At 43.2% G+C, this 18,225-nt stretch overlaps 2 protein-coding genes across 5 annotated transcripts in view; one reads left to right on the forward strand and one right to left on the reverse strand.

The window, feature by feature from the left end:
- Nucleotides 1-446: 446 nt before the first annotated feature.
- Nucleotides 447-12,246, reverse strand: ZSCAN29 (zinc finger and SCAN domain containing 29). Of its 3 annotated transcripts, none has more exons than XM_079911945.1 (6): nucleotides 12,148-12,246; nucleotides 10,828-11,265; nucleotides 10,140-10,344; nucleotides 7,468-8,166; nucleotides 4,705-5,172; nucleotides 447-3,700 (listed from the first exon to the last, which is right to left on the reverse strand). In XM_079911945.1, exons 2-6 carry the CDS (start codon nucleotides 11,140-11,142, stop codon nucleotides 2,832-2,834), a joined length of 2,556 nt encoding a protein of 851 aa, XP_079768071.1. In that variant the 5' UTR covers nucleotides 11,143-11,265; nucleotides 12,148-12,246; the 3' UTR covers nucleotides 447-2,831. The 3 variants fall into 3 exon arrangements, with proteins under 3 accessions (XP_079768071.1, XP_079768072.1, XP_079768070.1); XM_079911946.1 differs by lacking the exon at nucleotides 12,148-12,246 and adding an exon at nucleotides 11,816-11,929 and having other exon boundaries at nucleotides 7,468-8,163; XM_079911944.1 differs by lacking the exon at nucleotides 12,148-12,246 and adding an exon at nucleotides 11,816-11,929.
- A 243-nt stretch (nucleotides 12,247-12,489) lies between these two features.
- Nucleotides 12,490-18,225, forward strand: part of TUBGCP4 (tubulin gamma complex component 4) — a 45,158-nt gene continuing 39,422 nt past the window's right edge. For both annotated transcript variants that reach the window (XM_079911947.1, XM_079911948.1), the window contains exon 1: nucleotides 12,490-12,627. In XM_079911947.1, the coding sequence (XP_079768073.1) occupies nucleotides 12,550-12,627 (78 nt within the window). In that variant the 5' untranslated portion in view covers nucleotides 12,490-12,549. The remainder of the gene's footprint in view (nucleotides 12,628-18,225) is intronic.

Below are 18,225 nucleotides of genomic sequence, written 5' to 3' on the forward strand. Positions count from 1 at the left end.
ATATATGTGCCACATCTTTATCCATTCATCTGTCGATGGACACTTAGGTTGCTTCCATGTCCTGGCTATTGTAAATAGAGCTGCGTGGACATTGTGGTACATGACTCTGTGAATTATGGTTTTCTTGCCCTATTCCTCTTGCACATTCTCTTCATCTGGAGGTTGGAGGGCTGGTCCTGGGTCTTTTAAAATTGACTCATTCTCCATGCCCAGTTATGATGGGTCCCAATGGATATGGATACAGATACTAAGGCAAGATTTTTATTTCTATTTTACCACATTCTAATTTGTTTTTCAGCCTAGAACATAAAGATTCAGACAGGCATACCTGTAGTAACCCCACACAGGCAGCCAGAAAAAGCAGGTAAAGATTTATCTTTTCCTACCAGCAACAACTTAATCATAATTTGCATATATACATTTTTTTTAAAAAACACCTAGAGAACCACTGGGCATTTTATAGATAGAATTTTTATTAACATGGTATCCCTGAGAGGCAGATTAAGGTGTAAACACTGTTCTGCTTTACAGAAAGGGAAATGGAGGCAGGTTGACTTACACATAAGACATTTGGAACCAGAATTTATATCTGTTGGTACCACAACCAGTGCTTTTCCCACAAGACTATATACATAGATATACTGAAGACAAGTGATCTCTCATTTTTTAAAAAACACTATAGCACACTTCCTAAACTATCTCAGATCCCGAGGCATTGCTTTAGACTCGTGTTTCTTGTATCTTCCTGTCTGCTTAGGCAACATAATTGAGACACCATCTCCCCTTAATTCGTAAGAGTTAGGAATTAGGAAATTCCCTCAGCACCAGAACCCTAACTAATCTTTCATCTACCACAGTAAGCTATGGATTTTAGAAAATTCTACCTCCCCACTTCTCTCTCAGATCTCATTCCCATCCCAACTCATTCAATGTGACTAATGATGCAGCTACTTATCCCAGGCCTTGGCCATCACGCACGTTCTTCTTTCCTCTGAACTGCCCATTGAAGTATCTTCTTAAGATACTGGTTTCTGACCTTCGTCTCCCATAGGAGCTAGTCCCCTAAGACTGCTCATACTTCTTCCCCAGTGCCAGTCAGCTGTTTCCTTGTCAGTAAGCACAGCACAGTACCTGATTTACTCTGGAGGATGGGAGCCCATCTCCTGATCTGCCTGGCACTCCATGTTTTAGCTGAGGCGAGTCCCTCTCTGCCTTCTGCACGGCCCATATCTTGCTACCTCTCCAATTCTGTGCTACTCCAAGCTTTGTCTAACCTTCCTTACAGTCTGTCCTTTGCCCTCTGCTCCCTTGCTCCCCAGTTTTCCCATTTTTCACCCATTCAGCACTCAGTTTTGCAATGAGTTTTGGAAAGTTCATCCCACCCAGTAACCTTCCCTCTGAGCACTTCCTGCTTCATGAAGCCTTCCTGATTAAAGAGAAGAAAATACCTCTTAAATTTTTTCCAAACTCTAATGCATCAGACCTCAAGTTTTATGCATAGTGTTACTACCTAGCTTTCTAGATTTCTCTAAAACTGTTGCAGCTATACATGTGCACTATTTGTCCATGTCAGTGTCATCTGTTTTAGTTTGTAAGGAAGAGGACAGGGTCTGTTTAACTTGTGCTGTACCTGCTCATCATACTGCTATGAACATGTGGGCAATTAATTCAATACTATTTGATCATAAAGATCAGAATTACACTTGCACTTGAACAGCTGCTTTTAAAAGTAGATGTATACAGTTGAATATGTGTGCATGTGTGTGTGTAAGTATTGTCAACTCCACTGACCAAAGGTAATCGGTCCTCCTTACCATTAGGGTAAAGAGTTGTTGGCACAAAGTGGTCTGTTTTCCCAGTCCGTGGGAATGTGGCAAGTGGCCTCTGCGCATTGCAGGTCAGTATTATGTCCACAGGGTGCATGACACTGGCCCATGTGTTTAGAGTGTGTGGAATATGGACAATTCCCTCTTGGCAGTTCTAACTGCCTTCCCTATCACCGCATCCAACTGGTTTGCTCTTTAAGCTTCTGGACCACAAGGGACACATGAAATTCTGATGAGATGGACCAGAAAAAAAAAATCACACCAGACGCTGTAAATACAGTATTTTTCTATTCCAAAGCTTCTAGAGCTTGGAAGAAACTAAGAAATCCAGGGTTCACACCTCAATATTTATACGAGGTTTACATTGTTTCCCCATATAGCACACCTAGGTTCTTTTTTTTTTTTTTTTTTTACACCTAGGTTCTTGACAAAATGACTTATAGGTCAGAACCAAATTGAACACTTAAACTCTCCTTTAAGGTAAAGGAAGAGTGTGCATGACAAATATATCATTCTGAGCACAGGGTTAAGTGAGCAGGAAAAGTCATTCTTCTTTGCATTTCCATTGCTATATAAAGAGCTACACCCATTCAATGAGAATTCTTACTACTTCTCCATGAAATGCTGCTGTGATGGGTTTTTCTAGTTGAAATGCAGTCTATAACAGGATGAGTAAAGAAGGGTGCAAGAAGGGTGCACGTCACACTCACAGGATCTACTACTGTGTCCTCTCTATTAAGGGAACAACATAGGCACTGAGAGGGAAAGGTGTTGCCGTCAATAAAGGCAAGGAGAGGGAATGAAATCTTCCTTTCATTCTTAAGATGCTTTGGGAATTTGACTCTAGATCCAGAAGAAACATAGGAACAAAGAGTGGGGTAAATTCTAGAGTATTTCCTAAACTAGTCAGGCACAAATTAGGAGATGGATCTCACTACTGGAGGACTTTTCTAAACAATTTCAATACATGTAATGAGACTGTTTTCTTCATAGATCCTCAGGGGCTTACTTAGGGGCTGGCTGTGAGAGAAGCTTTTCTCGTGTATGGATCTCTCGGTGCTTATTAAGAGCAGAACTTTTACTGAAGCACTTGCCACAGTCATGACACCCATAGGGTTTCTCTCCTGTGTGGGTTCTGTGGTGTGCACGTAAGTCAGAACTCTTACTGAAACTCTTTCCACAGTCAGGACACACGTGGGGTCTCTCTCCTGTGTGTATCCTTCGATGTGCACTAAAATGAGAACTGTTATTGAAGCTTTTCCCACACTCTTCACACTGATAGGGCTTTTCTCCTGTGTGGGTTCTCTGGTGAATGATAAGGCTTGAGCTCTGGTTGAAGCGTTTTCCACACTCACCACACTGATACGGTTTCTCTCCTGTGTGGATTCTTCTATGGGTGATGAAATTTGAACTGTCACGGAAGCTTTTCCCACAGTCAAGACATTTATAAGGTTTCTCTCCAGTGTGGATTCTCCGGTGTCTAATGAGGCGTGCACTCCGACTGAAGCTTTTCCCACAGTCAGCACATTTATATGGATTTTCTACTTGAGGAGATATCTGATGCATGAGATGGGAGTTTGGACCAAAGCTTTTGCCATATCTGAGATATTTATAGGGTCTCTCCCCCAAGTAAGGTCTCTGATGACTTAGAACTTTACCTAAACTCCTCTCTGGGAATGCTGGTTTTCCTCTTCTCTCCCCTGGGGTCTTCTCCCACTGTCTTCCTGATCTACATTCACTCTCAATGCCTTTACCTTGATTAAGATGCCGGGGAATTTTCCTCTCAGACCTTGCAAGTAACGTCCTGTGTAGTTGTACTTCCTCAGCAATATCCCGTTTTAGATTCTCTTCATTCTCAAATCCAGCCTCAAAACCTGACATAAGAATAGAATTTTAAAAGTTATCCGTTTTCTCAGTTATGTACCAGGGTAAAGCAAGTATCACATTAGATGATTAAATGTAAAAATTAGGGAGCTCTAGATCCCAAATAACTACCATCTGTTAAAATTCCGATGTTTTACTTCTCTAATGGAATCGATGCTCTATGGAACACACTTAAAAGAATGCTGATCTAAAGAACTTTTGGAAAAGAAAACTTATTTATCAAATGCCCAAGCACTGTGTTAAGTGCTTCACTGCGGTACTTCATTTACATCAACCTTATGAGGTAGGTCTTAACATATGAGCGAATGTACAGGGTTAAGTAACTTGCTGTAAGGTACTCAACTAATAAACAACATAGTCTAGATTCACATACATATATATGTGTGACTCCAAAATCAGAATAATTTTCCTCACAAGGAGGGAAGCCATAATGAAGTTTTGGGGTTCTTTTTCTTATACAGTAGCTGAGATTCAAAGGATCAGTTCCCTCAGGAATCTCAGACTTTTGCATAAGTGTGTCTGAAGAAAGAGGTTATCAGGTTTTCATATATGTGAATAAAGCAAGCATACAGCTGGTTTACAAGCTGAAGCTAGAAGAAAAAACAAATGAGAATGAACTTTAAAAATCAACTTCATCCATCTATGGGTATATGACATGCTACTTGGGAAATGTAGGCTTTCAGATTCCCTGCTAGGTAAACTGCCTAGTAACCTAGCAGGTCACATGCAGATGATGGCTAGTTTACAAAGTCTGCAGCCGTCTCAGATTGATGCTGTAGTGCGAGGAGGCAGGTCAAGTGAATAGGGGATATAAACTAGCTGCTTTATAATAGACGGGAAACATGGAGAAAAGAGAAGGTGGTCACAATAAGAATCCATGAGAGCTGGGTGTAGAGGCCACTTCTGGTCTTCAGTCTCATGATTTTTCTCCTAAATCCCACTGCCTTCCCTTTGCTATTTGCTATATCCACCTTAAGAAGTAAAAGGATCTTACCACTGGGGCTCTGAAATAAGACTGGAGCACGGGTCATAGCCTCTGGGGGTACCTCGGTATCTTCTTCGTCATCTTCAGAATCTTCTTCTATGGCCTCATCTGCTTCCTCGGCTTGCTTCTCGGCTTCGGCCTCACTGGTCTCCCGGGTGGGACACAAGGCTGCCTCCTCTTCCCGGCCATCACTGGGCAGGGCAGCACCCCGGGCACTCACCAAAGCATCCATCTCTTCAAAGAAGGGACAGGTCTCTGGTGCTTGGCCATTCTTGACCTTCCGATAGCTGGTGTGGAGGCTTTTAAACTTGGTCCGACACTGCTCTGGTGTCCTAAGGAAGCCATATTCCCATAACCGCTCAGCTACTGCTCCATACAACTGGCTGTTGCGGTGGCAGTTCTGGAGGGCTTCATAAAACTGAGTCTCACTAAGAATTGCAAGGTAGGTCTTTGTCTCTTCATAGCCCCAGTGTACACCTGCCACCAGAAGAGAAATTTCAGCACCACTTAATCCAGGGCTTTATAGTCTCAATTCCTCAGTCCTATCATGTGCATCATGAAAAATCACCTAAGCTCGGGCTCCTAGGTGAAAAAGTAAAAACACCTCATGTTTCCAAAATCAATACAAACTCTCAGAATGTTCTGCTTCTCTATATCCTATATCAATTTCACAGAGACCTTTATTCCTACATTCTGTTCAAAAGAGGCCTTTCCACCTTATCACTGTAACAATCATTATGTACTCTGAGGCAGGTGTACAGAATGCATTTCCCCATTCTTCTGGTAATTCCGGAATTCTGATCCTAATTAGAAAATAACTGGTATGGGGAAGGAGACCCACAATCAGTCACTGTCAGCCATGAGCCATCCCTAAATTCTCTGATCAATCTTTTTCTACCAGTCCTACTTCCTTATGAATTAAGTTTCCCATAGAATGACTCAAAATCCCAAGGAAGAGTCTCTTTCAGAATCACACTGCTGCTTAATCCAATCCCTTTTACGGCCCTTCTTCACTTGCCACAATCTCAAAAAAAGCCAACCCAGCAAAAGCAAAGGCCTGAAGGGTACAAGATAAGAACCTGTAGTCATGCACCATCTTAGGAGTGAAGGAGTGGCAGAGCCAGAAAGAGGAAGGAAGCAGAGCAGATAGCATCTTCTGGCCTGAGCTCTGCTAATGCTGCAGGCCATCCCAGCTTGGGCAGTACTTCTTCAGGATGACTACAGGCTCTGCTCCCTGAAGGTACCCAAGGTAGAGGGAACGAAGATTCTAAGAGCCTTCCTCCCACTTGAGAGCTAGCTGGAGATTACACTGCTTCCATTACCCTCCACTTACTGCAAGTAATGCAGCTAGCACATGTGCCATGATTGTGATTTACCAAAATTTATTCCAGTGACAAAACGGGGGAAAAAAAAATTTTTTTTTTTAATTTAGGCCATGCAGCATGCAGGATCTTAGTTCCCAGACCAGGGATAGAACCCATGCCCCCTGCAGTGGAAGCTCAGAGTCCCAATCACTGGACCACCAGGGAAATCCCAAAATTTTTTTAAAAAAGGAAAAGGAGGGGCTTCCCTGGTGGTGCAATGGTTAAGGATCTGCCTGCCAATGCAGGGGACATGGGTTCGAGCCCTGGTCCGGGAAGATCCCACATGCCATGGAGCAGCAAAGCCTGTGTACCACAACTACTGAGCCTGCATGCCACAACTACTGAAGCCCACGTGCCTAGAGCCTGTGCTCCATAACAAGATAAGCCACTGCAATGAGAAGCCAGCGCACCGCAATGAAGAGTAGCCCCCGCTCGACACAACTAAAGAAAGCCCACGTGCAGCAACGAAGACCCAACGCAGCCAAAAATAAATAAATAAATTTATTTATTTATTTATTTTAAAAAGGAAAAGAAAAAGTCCAAGACAGAAGAAGACTAGAACAGAACAAAAGTAACAACACATATGATAAAACATGGAAGGGACACATAACTGTTCCCAGTGGAACTGCAACTCTAGAGTAGTCCTGCTGCTGTGCCACATTTTACAGTTGACGCAAACTGTGAAATGGCCAGATAGCTGTGCCAGGTCACCCAGCTGATTAGTGGTCAGGGTTAGAAATGAAGTCTCCTGATTCATACTTGGTGCTCTTCCCATAGCAACATGGTTGTACAAATTACATCAACAGTAATAAGTGATATTTTAAAATCGTTCCATAGGCAAATAATATTTCAGCAGAGTGTTAAGCAAGGTTTCTTGCTGCAAGACCTCTTAGTCCTGTTAAAATGCCAATGTGTGTTGCAGACCTCACAGAGGAAACAAAATGTTTCCCCAACTTTGGGCAGTCCTTCACTATGCTCTTCTAAGTAAAAAGGAACACATAATAAACTGACCTTGAGTTTGGAGAAGTAAAGATAAAACACCAGTTCATATAAGGTGCTCAACAAATATTAGTTCTCCTTAAAGATAATACAGTACCAAGTTTTTCTCAGCCTTCAGTGATTTTATAATCAGGAAAAAATATTTTAAGAAAGAAATGGAAGGAATGATACTCCTTTTCAGGAGTCTCTTGAATTCTCTGAGTGTACTTCTTTAAAATATCTAAAATTATTCTCTACTTACTATTAGCTCAATGATTTTCCCACAAAAGAGAATGAAATACACAGAGAACTAAGAAGTGCCTCTGTTCTCTAAGTGACAAAGCTGGCAGGTGACATTAAGCTTCCTGACTCCACATCCAGCCTCATAACTCCTCAGTCTAATCCTAAAACCCCAAGAAGAAAAGCTTACCACTTGGGCTTCGGAAAAGGACGGGTGTGGTGGACTTGTCGGGGTCCTGGGGGGTGGCCTCCTGGCCCACTTCCTCACTGTCAGACTCTTCAGCCATGGCATCTTCTCCCTCCTTATGCTGCCAGTCCTGTTGCTCTGGCTCCTCAGTCTCAGCATCACTGCCCACCAGGCCAGAGTGAGAGGCTGCCTCCTCCAGGCCATTACTGGGCAGGGCAATGACCTGGGCACTCATCAGGGCTTCCATCTCTTCAAAGAAGGGGCAGGTCTCAGGTGGGTGGCCACTCTTGACTTTCCGATAGCTCTTCTGGAGACCTTTGAACTTGGTCCTACACTGCTCCAGGGTCCGGAGGAACCCATACTCCCGGAGCCGCTCAGCCACAGCCCCATACACTTGGCTGTTTCGATGACAGTTTCGGAGAGCCTCGTAAAACTCAGTTTGACTGAGAATTGCGAGGAGAGTTCTGGTCTCTTCATAGCCCCAGTGCACACCTGCCACCTTCTCATCCTCGAAGCCCCAGTGATCCTGTTCCACCCAGCTTCTTCTCTCTCTCCTGGATGGTAACAGATCAGCATGCATTCGTTTGTCTCCTGTGTGACTTCCTCTTGGGAATTCCTTCTCCTTGAAGCCCAGATCTGGGATCCATGGCTCTCCTTGCTCCAACTTGGAGACCACACTGGATTTAGGAAATGGAAATCCTGCTTGCAGGGAGGCAAACAAAGGATATCATAGTTTGGACTGACCATAAAAAACATCTCTGAGTTCAGACCTGCCTTTTTTATCCAAGAGGCTTATAAAGCAAAGTATCTAAGAAAATGTTTTCAGAAAGTTCAATGGGTTGAAGAAAGTGGGGAAAAATACATGAAACCTCAAAAAATGAGAAATATTTTACTTTCCAGAGCAGGGTGACGAGAGGAAAACGTTCTGTTGTGTGTTCAGAGCAGATAATTCTGTTCCAAGTTGCTCCCTAGCTCTCCTAACCACTTGTAGGCAAGTCCTGCACTGCTGGAAAGTCACCTCCTGCCTCCTACACAGCTGACCAATGTGGGGGTTATTCCAAGTACAGCTCATAGCAGGCCCTCTAGATCCATGGTTCCTCCACATCTGCAGACTTACCCAACCACAGTACTGTAGTAATTACTATTGAAAAATATCCACGTATAAGTGGACCCACACAGTTCAAACTCACGTTGTTCAAGGATCAGCTGTAGTTCTCTACTTAGGGCCAGAGAATTAAACTCAGAGTGATTTCAAGGGGGAGACTGTCTTCAACTCTTCCATTTCCTTCACACTGAGTCACGAAGTTCTAAAGGTTTTTCCCTTAGTATATCCTTTATTCCTACTACTGCCACCATCCAAGTCTAGACCCCTTACCTTCTCACACCTGGGTAACTGCAGCAGTCACTGTCCTACCTAACTCCAGGCTCTTGCTTCCTCAGCTCATATGCTATTTGTATTGCCAAGCCTTAACCTGAGTGGTTACCAGGCATGGCCCATTCAAAGCAGACTCCTCTCCAAAACACAGCACATGTTTATTCACCACTCTGTGCCTTTCCTTTAACTCCCTCCCTTCTATCGAAATTTAACCCATCAGTGCCCCCATGAAGCCTTCCCTACAGCCCTCCCTCGTCTCCCACTCTGCCAAACCCCTATTGTACTCACAATTGAGTGACAAGTCATTGTTTGGCATTGTTTCAATACAGTTCAGTTCAGCACATATTTATGTTCACTTTTGTGTTCTCAATCATATTATAGGCTTTTTGAGGATAGGCACCTTTTCTCATTGCAGAGTACCCTGCAAGGTGTTGAGCACATGGTAGGTGTTCAAAACTGATTAATTCTGCAAGTCTGTGTGTGCAGTTGAGGGATTGCATCTGGATGACTAAACAGAGACCACTACCAGACTGGCTGAGAAGCCTAGCGTCTTAGATAAGATCAGAATTCAAAACAACCTCAACAAGTTAAAGAAGTGATCAAAGAAAAAAACACACAAAATGGAGTTCTGCAGAGTACAAAGAAGAAAAACAAGTTCCACAAAATCAAGTTTAAGAATAAGAACTAGGCACAAAGACAATGGGGAAAGCTCTAAGAGACGGGGGAGTATCAAGTGAACGACAATCATTAGTTGAGTTATACGGAAAGAAAGTGTAGTGAAATTCTGAAGTAAAATTCTTACTCTGCCTCTACCTACCAGACCCTCACTGGAATAATATATATAATTTAATTCTGCACAACTAACATGCTATTTGGAGAACTTAAAGTTTCCAAGGGAGAGTAACAAAAACTTAGTAGGTCTGAAGAATGGAGCTTCTGGGGAAAAGCAGAAAGAAACAAATATAGTTTAATATGGAGAAAGAAAATGACTAAAAGGAAAATGTGCTTTCAAGTATAGAAAAGGATTTTTATCTAGAAAATACTGACGTAGTGTCATCATTACCAGGAGGAAAGAAATTCCAAGTTCTGGAAAAACTAGGGAGCCATCCTCTGGCAGACTTATCAAAAGAGGAAATATAAGAATTGCAGCAGAGAGCTAAACTATATGCCTTCAGGAGGTCCCCAACACTGCATACTCTATTTCCACTCTTTCCTGAAATCCCTTTCCCACTCACTACTCCCAACCCTACTTCCCAATTTAGAATGGCATCCTATCTTCCCATATAAATCTACTCCTCACCGCTCCTTTGAAAAGGTCTGAGCTTCTCCTTTGGGTTCATCTGCTCCTGTGGTCCCAGGTCTGGGTTTCTTGCCCTCTCTTTCTTGGGTACACCCCTGGGCTGGGGTTCCACTGACTCCTGCCGAACACTTAATAACTCTCGTGATGATTTCAGGGGTGTCATCTTCTCCAAGCGCACTTCCTGCCCCTTCACAGAGACTGTGACCTAGAAACAACCCCCATGAATTGTCACTGCAAGGTCATAATGAGGGGTATTCCCAGAGGAGATTATTTATTACCCCAAAAGAAATCATCCTTTTGGGACATGGCTAGGCTTGGGGCGGGGGGTGGTTAATAGTGAACAAGGGTCTTTCTTAGTCCATTACTGTTAGCTTAGAGCAGCTGGAACTACAAAAGAAAAAGATCAAAATAGTAAACCCGACTCCAGGCTAAAAAATAACTCCCCTTTCTTCCCTATTAAGTAAAAAACTATGAAACTATGAATAACTCGTTATGATACCTAGCAAAGGTACACCCAGGTAGCATCTCCCAATAAGCTCTATCTGAAAAAGTTACCTATTAAAGGACCAGAAGTATAAGCATCACCAAGGGAGACTGTGCCCCACTTTAAATCTGACTGTGCCTTAATTTGGCTTTTTATCCTGCCCCTGCCCAGTCACACACTTCTGAATACCCCCTCCCTGCTCACCGAACGTCCAGGTCTTCCAGGCTCTCTTTCTAATTCTTCCACCAGAGCCACTGCCTCCTCTCCACTTTCTGGACATTGCTTTTGTACCCATTTCTGGATCTCCCCAGGTAAGACGGTCAGGAACTGCTCTAGCACCAACAATTCTACAATCTGCTCCTTGGTGCGCACCTCCGGCCTTAGCCACCGACAGCAAAGTTCCCAGAGTTGGCTGAAAGCCTCCCGGGGCCCAGCTACCTCCTGGTAATGAAATCTCCTGAAGCGCTGTCGGAAGGTCTCAGAGTTAGTGCCATTCCCTCTCAGGGTGGGTTTGGCCATCGTTCACAGCAGAAAGCAGCTTCCCTCCACTTAAGGGTCTAGGTTCCACAGCTTACACCCATCTTCTCATGTCCTTGGAGAACCACCTGCAGATGAGTCTCTCTCTGTAAGAAGAGTTTCCTCCTAGGATAGAGAGAGACGGCACTATCAGAAGGAACATACTCATATGTCTGAAGTCTTGCCAGAGCTGGCCTGACTTCGCAGATGCTCCACGTAGCACCAACTTCAGGACAGCAAGCCAAAACCGAGCATGAAGGTGAGAGACCATTCAAAAGCTGCATTTCTGGGCGACTTGCAGGGCAGCCCGGGTAAGCAGCAAAGAATAGAAAGTACTGTCTGTTCCTCTTCCACCTCCCCCAAATCTGACCCACTGAAGCTCCCCCGACCAGTGTAGCATAGTGTGTTCGAACCATATGGGAGCTCGAGAGGTTCTAAAGGCATGTCACCATCCTGCTGAAGGCAACAAAAAGCCTCTGTCCAGCGGGTCGCAGCTATCTCCTCCAGTACTTCCGCCGTCCTTCCCCGGGCCCTCTCCGTCCGCCCCGCCCCCTCGGACTCCACCACTACCAACTCCCACCCCAAACAAAAATCAAGTACTGAATACTGGGTCTTTGTTCTCCCTCACAGCAAAAGTAACCGCTCAGTAAATAGCCGGGAACTACTGAATGGAAACCTCGCGCATTGAGAGAAGTTGGTTTGGGCTCCTGAAGCGAGGGCCGGGTGGGCTGGGGGAGAGTCCCACTGAGTTGGTGGAGAGTGGGAGTCCGAAGGGGCAGTAGTCATGGGTCTCCTGAGGACAAGCTCGGGTGCTGGCCAGGCGCTCCGAGGGCTGCAAGGTTCGCGGATGCGGGGTTCCGGCCTCTTTGTCTTCTCTCCCTCCGGCCAGGTCACTCTCGAAAGCCGTCGTGAGCCCCTCCAGAGGCCTCCGACCGGGCTAAGCGCCCTGAGAGCACCCTCCGACCCACCCCCGGGTGCTTCTCCTTCTCGGGCTGTCACTCAACCCACCCGCATTTCTGACCGCGGGCTAGCCTCACCCACTCGGGGTAGGGCTCCAGCCCGGGTTCTCCAGCCTTCCAGTTCAGCTCCCAAACCGGAAGTCCGAGCGGGCGACCCGGGCGCTGGAGGCGCATGCGCGAGGGAAGCTCCCGCGACTCCTGCGGAGCACCAGCTGGAGCCCGCAAGTGGGCCCAGGCGAGCGCGGCTCACTTCCGGGACGCGGCGCGCCGACCCCTTCCCGGCTTCCCGTCAGCTCTCCTCAGCAGTAGTCTCGGCGGGTACAGTCAGGAGGAACTGCCCTTCCCGGGGTCCTGTGCGCGTGTAGTGGAGGGAGCGCTCGCCTCTTTGGTCGCCTGGTGAGGCTCTGGAGGAGGGTGCGACGGATATAGGGACTCGCGGTCCGCCGTGGGAATGATCCACGAACTGCTCTTGGCTCTGAGCGGGTACCCAGGGTCCATTTTCACCTGGAACAAGCGGAGTGGCCTGCAGGTACTGTCCGCCTCAGAGCGCGGGAACTAGCGAGAGCGGAATGGGTGGGGCGAGCTAGTGCCAAGGGGAGGAGTCTGAGGGACCGACAAGGCGGGGCTTGCAGGGCCCGAGGCGTGGGGGGGGCTTGTCCCTAGGCAGGTAACCGGAGGGCTCAGTAATTGTATGTGCTTTTTTTTTTTTTCCTTCTTTTTTTTTTTAGCGGTACGCGGGCCTCTCACTGTTGTGGCCTCTCCCGTTGCGGAGCATAGGCTCCGGACGCGCAGGCTCACGGGCCCAGCCGCTCCGCGGCATGTGGGATCTTCCCGGCCCGGGGCACGAACCCGTGTCCCCTGCATCGGCAGGCGGACTCTCAACCACTGCGCCACCAGGGAAGCCCTGTATGTGCTTTTAAACTGAGTTTTGAAAGCTAGTTCAAATACATAGTGCCTGACGCACAATAAGGGTTCAGCCAGTTTTGTTGGACGAAAAAGTGAGAGTCTTTCCCTTATTACACCTCGCCCGGGAAATTTCTGCACTAGGAGAATTTGGAGGGGGGGCCTTCATGTAACCAGGAATGTGTGAGGGGGAAGGGCTATGTGCTATATGCTTTATCTCATTTAATCTTCACAACCACCTATCTCCATTTCAGAGATTAACTCCCGGTGTCAGGGATCACGTAGCGATTAGCAAACTTGGTCTTGAACCCAGTTTTTTTTTTATATAGACTTTTTAATGATGGCCATTGTGACTGGTGTAAGTGGTATCTCACTGTAGTTTTGATTTGCATTTCTCTAATAAGTAGGGATGTTGAACATCTTTCCACATCTAAAGGGTATTTTAAAAATAATAGTGTCCTCTATGTATATATAGAGTTTATTGCTGTTATTACCATTGAAAATAAACTGCATTCGTTATTGGTGGTGGGATTGAAATAAAATACAAATCTGATATATTTTAAGATTTAGGAGTGATTTTAACCAGTTTACTTAGATTTAAAGATGAGAAAACTGAGGCAAAGTGAAGTTAAGTTACTTGTGAAAGTCAAAGATAGTAAGTGATGAAGTAGAAATTCAAATCCATGCCTGTTATTTTATTTTCTTATATTTTGACTGATGGGTTATTTAGATTTGTATTGTTTAATTTCCAAGTATTTGGAGGGGTTTTTCTAGATATCTTAATGATTTCTAATTTAACTGCATTATAGTCAGAGAACAAACTCTGTCAGATTTCAAATTTTCAGAATTTTGTTGAGCCTTATTTTTATCCTTGGTAATAATTCTTTTCTTGAGACCTACTTTCTCTGATAGTAACATAGCCAAACCTGACAGAAAAACAGATTTTTATGTTTACTGTATGGTATGTCATTTTCCTTCCTTTTACTTTCAAACTATGTCTTTTTTAAATTTTTATTTAATTTTTTTGTTGTTGTTACTCACATCACTCTGTTATTGGTCAAATCAGTCATACAGTCAACTGGGTCATTCCATCATTGGATGACTTGAATAATATGTATATTTTTTTATACAGCAGGTTCTTATTAGTCATCAATTTTATACACATCAGTGTATAAACGTCAATCCCAATCGCCCAGTTCATCACAACACCACCACCACCCTCCGCTGCTTTCCCCGCTTGGTGTCCATATGTTTGTTCTCTACATCTGTGTCTCAATTTCTGCTCTGCAAACCAGTTCATCTGTACCATTTTTCTAGGTTCCACATATATGCGTTAATATACGATATTTGTTTTTCTGCTTCTGACTTACTTCAGTCTGTATGACAGTCTGTAGATCCATCCACGTCTCAACAAATGACCCAATTTCATTCCTTTTTATGGCTGAGTAATATTCCATTGTATATATGAACCACATCTTCTTTATCCATTCATCTGTCGATGGGCATTTGGGTTGCTTCCATGACCTGGGTATTGTAAATAGTGCTGCAATGAACATTGCGGTGCATGTGTCTTTTTGAATTATGGTTTTCTCTACCCAGAGAAATCCCACTATGCCCAGTAGTGGGATTGCTGGGTCATATGGTAATTCTATTTTTAGTTCTTTAAGGAACCTCCATACTGTTCTCCATAGTGGCTTTATCAATTTACATTCCCACCAACAGTGCAAGAGGGTTCCCTTTTCTCCACACCCTCTCCAGCATTTATTGTTTGTAGATTTTCTGATGATGCCCATTCTAACTGGTGTAAGGTGATAACCTCATTGTAGTTTTGATTTGCATTTCTCTGATAATTAGTGATGTTGAGCAGCTTTTCATGTGCTTCTTGGCCATCTGTATGTCTTCTTTGGAGAAATGTCTATTTAGGTCTTCTGCCCATTTTTGGATTGGGTTGTTTTTTTAATATTGAGCTGCATGAGCTGTTTATATATTTTGGAGATTAATCCTTTGTCCGTTGATTCATTGGCAAATATTTTCTCCCATTCTGAGGGTTGTTTTTTTGTCTTGTTTATGGTTTCCTTTGCTGTGCAAAAGCTTTGAAGTTTCATTAGGTCCCATTTGTTTATTTTTGTTTTTATTTCCATTACTCTAGGAGGTGGATCAAAAAAGATCTTGCTGTGATTTATGTCAAAGAGTGTTCTTCCCATGTTTTCCTCTAAGAATTTTATAGTGTCCAGTCTTATATTTAGGTCTCTAATCCATTTTGAGTTTATTTTTGTGTATGGTGTTAGGGAGTGTTCTAATTTCATTCTTTTACATGTAGCTGTCCAGTCTTCCCAGCACCACTTATTGAAGAGACTGTCTTTTCTCCATTGTAAATCCTTGCTTCCTTTGTCATAGGTTAGTTGACCATAGGTGTGTGGTTTTATCTCTGGGCTTTCTATCTTGTTCCATTGATCTTGTTTCTGTTTTTGTGTCAGTACCATATTGTCTTGATTACTGTAGCTTTATAGTATAGTCTGAAGTCAGGGAGTCTGATTCCTCCAGCTCCGTTTTTTTCCCTCAAGACTGCTTTGGCTATTCGGGGTCTTTTGTGTCTCCATACAACTTTTAAAATTTTTTGTTCTAGTTCCATAAAAATGCCATTGGTAATTTCATAGGGATTGCATTGAATATGTAGATTGCTTTGGGTAGTATAGTCATTTTCACAATATAGATTCTTCCAATTCAAGAACATGCTGTATCTCTCCATCTATTTGTATCATCTTTAATTTCTTTCATCAGTGTCTTATAGTTTTCTGCATACAGGTCTTTTGTCTCCCTAGGTAGGTTTATTCCTAGGTATTTTATTCTTTTTGTTGCAATGGTAAATGGGAGTGTTTCCTTAATTTCTCTTTCAGGTTTTTCATCATTAGTGTATAGGAATGCAAGAGATTTCTGTGCATTAATTTTGTATCCTGAAACTACCAAATTCATTGATTAGCTCTAGTAGTTTTCTGGTGGCATCTTTAGGATTCTCCATGTATAGTATCATGTCATCTGCAAACAGTGACAGTTTTACTTCTTTTCCAATTTGTATTCCTCTTATTTCTTTTTCTTCTCTGATTGCCATGGCTAGGACTTCCAAAACTATGTTGAATAATAGTGGTGAGAGTGGACATCCTTGTCTTGTTCCTGATCTTAGAGGAAATGCTTTCAGTTTTTCACCATTGAGAATGATGTTTGCTGTGAGTTTGTCATATATGGCCTTTATTATGTTGAGGTAGGTTCCCTCTGTGCCCACTTTCTGGAGAGTTTTTATTATAAATGGTGTTGAATTTTGTTGAAAGCTTTTAATACATCTGTTGAGATGATCATATGGTTTTTCTGCTTCAATTTGCTAACATGGTTTATCACATTGATTGATTTGCGTATATTGAAGAATCCTTGTATCCCTGGGATAAATCCCACTTGATCATGGTGTATGATCCTTTTAATGTGTTGTTGGATTCTGTTTGCTAGTATTTTGTTGAGGATTTTTGCATCTATATTCATCAGTGATATTGGTTTGTAATTTTCTTTTTTTGTAGTATCTTTGTCTGGTTTTGGTATCAGGGTGATGGTGGCCTCATAGAATGAGTTTGGGAGTGTTCCTTCCTCTGCAGTTTTTTGGAAGAGTTTGAGAAGGATGGGTGTTAGCTCTTCTCTAAATGTTTGATAGAATTCACCTGTGAAGCCATCTGGTCCTGGACTTTTGTTTGTTGGAAGATTTTTAATCACAGTTTCAATTTCATTACTTATGATTGGTCTGTTCATATTTTCTATTTCTTCCTTGTTCAGTCTTGGAAGGTTATACCTTTCTAAGAATTTGTCCATTTCTTCCAGTTTGTCCACTTTATTGGCAAACAGTTGCTTGTAGTAGTCTCTTAGGGTGCTTTGTATTTCTGCAGCGTCTGTTGTAACTTCTCCTTTTTCATTTCTAATTTTATTGATTTGAGTCCTCTCGCTCTTTTCCTTGATGAGTCTGGCTAATGGTATATCAATTTTGTTTATCTTCTCAAAGAACCAGCTTTTAGTTTTATTGATCTTTGCTATTGTTTTCTTTGTTTCTATTTCATTTATTTCTGCTCAGATCTTTATGATTTCTTTCATTCTGCTAACTTTGGGTTTTGTTTGTTCTTGTTTCTCTAGTTCTTTTTTTTTTTTTTTTTTTTTTTTTTTTTTTGCGGTACGCGGGCCTCTCACTGTTGTGGCCTCTCCCGTTGCAGAGCACAGGCTCCAGACGCGCAGGCTCAGCAGCCATGGCTCACGGGCCCAGCCGCTCCGCGGCATGTGGGATCTTCCCGGACCGGGGCACGAACCCGTGTCCCCTGCATCGGCAGGCGGACGCTCAACCACTGCGCCACCAGGGGAGCCCTCTCTACTTCTTTTAGGTGTAAGGTTAGATTGTTTATTTGAGATTTTTCTTGTTTCTTGAGGTAGGCTTGTATAGCTATGAACTTCCCTCTTAGAACTGCTTTTGCTGCATCCCATAGGTTTTGGATTGTCGTTTTTTCATTGTCATTTGTCTCTAGGTATTTTTTGATTTCCTGTTTGATTTCTTCAGTGACCTCTTGGTTATTTACTAACGTATTGTTTAGCCTCCATGTGTTTGTGTTTTTTACGTTTTTTTCTCTGTAATTCATTTCTAATCTCATAGCATTGTGGTCAGAAAGGATGCTTGATATGATTTCAATTTTCTTAAATTTGCTGAGGCTTGATTTGTGACCCAAGATGTGATCTATCCTGGAGAATGTTCCGTGCGCACTTGAGAAGAAAGTCTAATCTGCTGTTTTTGGATGGAATGTCCTATAAATATCAATTAAATCTATCTGGTCTGTTGTGTCATTTAAAGCTTCTGTTTCTTTTGAACCCAGTTTTGTCTGGCTCCAGTATCTCAACCACTCTTTTCTACTCCTGCTTCCAGTAATATTATCTAATCATCTCCATAACTTAGTAACTTAGGTATTGTTGGCCCCAGTTTACAGACGAGCAAACTGAAGTTCAGAGAACTTTATGGTGGCTAGTCTTGATAAGGCAAGATTTGAATCTAGCTCTGTCTGATCACAAAGTCATACCTGTTCCTATGAGAATTGGTAGTATAGGCTGTAGAGGAGCAGAAAATATACATTCTTGGTCTATAAAACTTATAAATCAAACAGATTGCTTTTGTTATTGTTTCTTTTCTTCTGTAAAACTAGCACAATGC

The sequence above is a fragment of the Stenella coeruleoalba genome, assembly GCF_951394435.1.
Source record: "Stenella coeruleoalba genome assembly, chromosome: 2".
NCBI classification, from domain to species: Eukaryota; Metazoa; Chordata; class Mammalia; order Artiodactyla; family Delphinidae; genus Stenella; species Stenella coeruleoalba.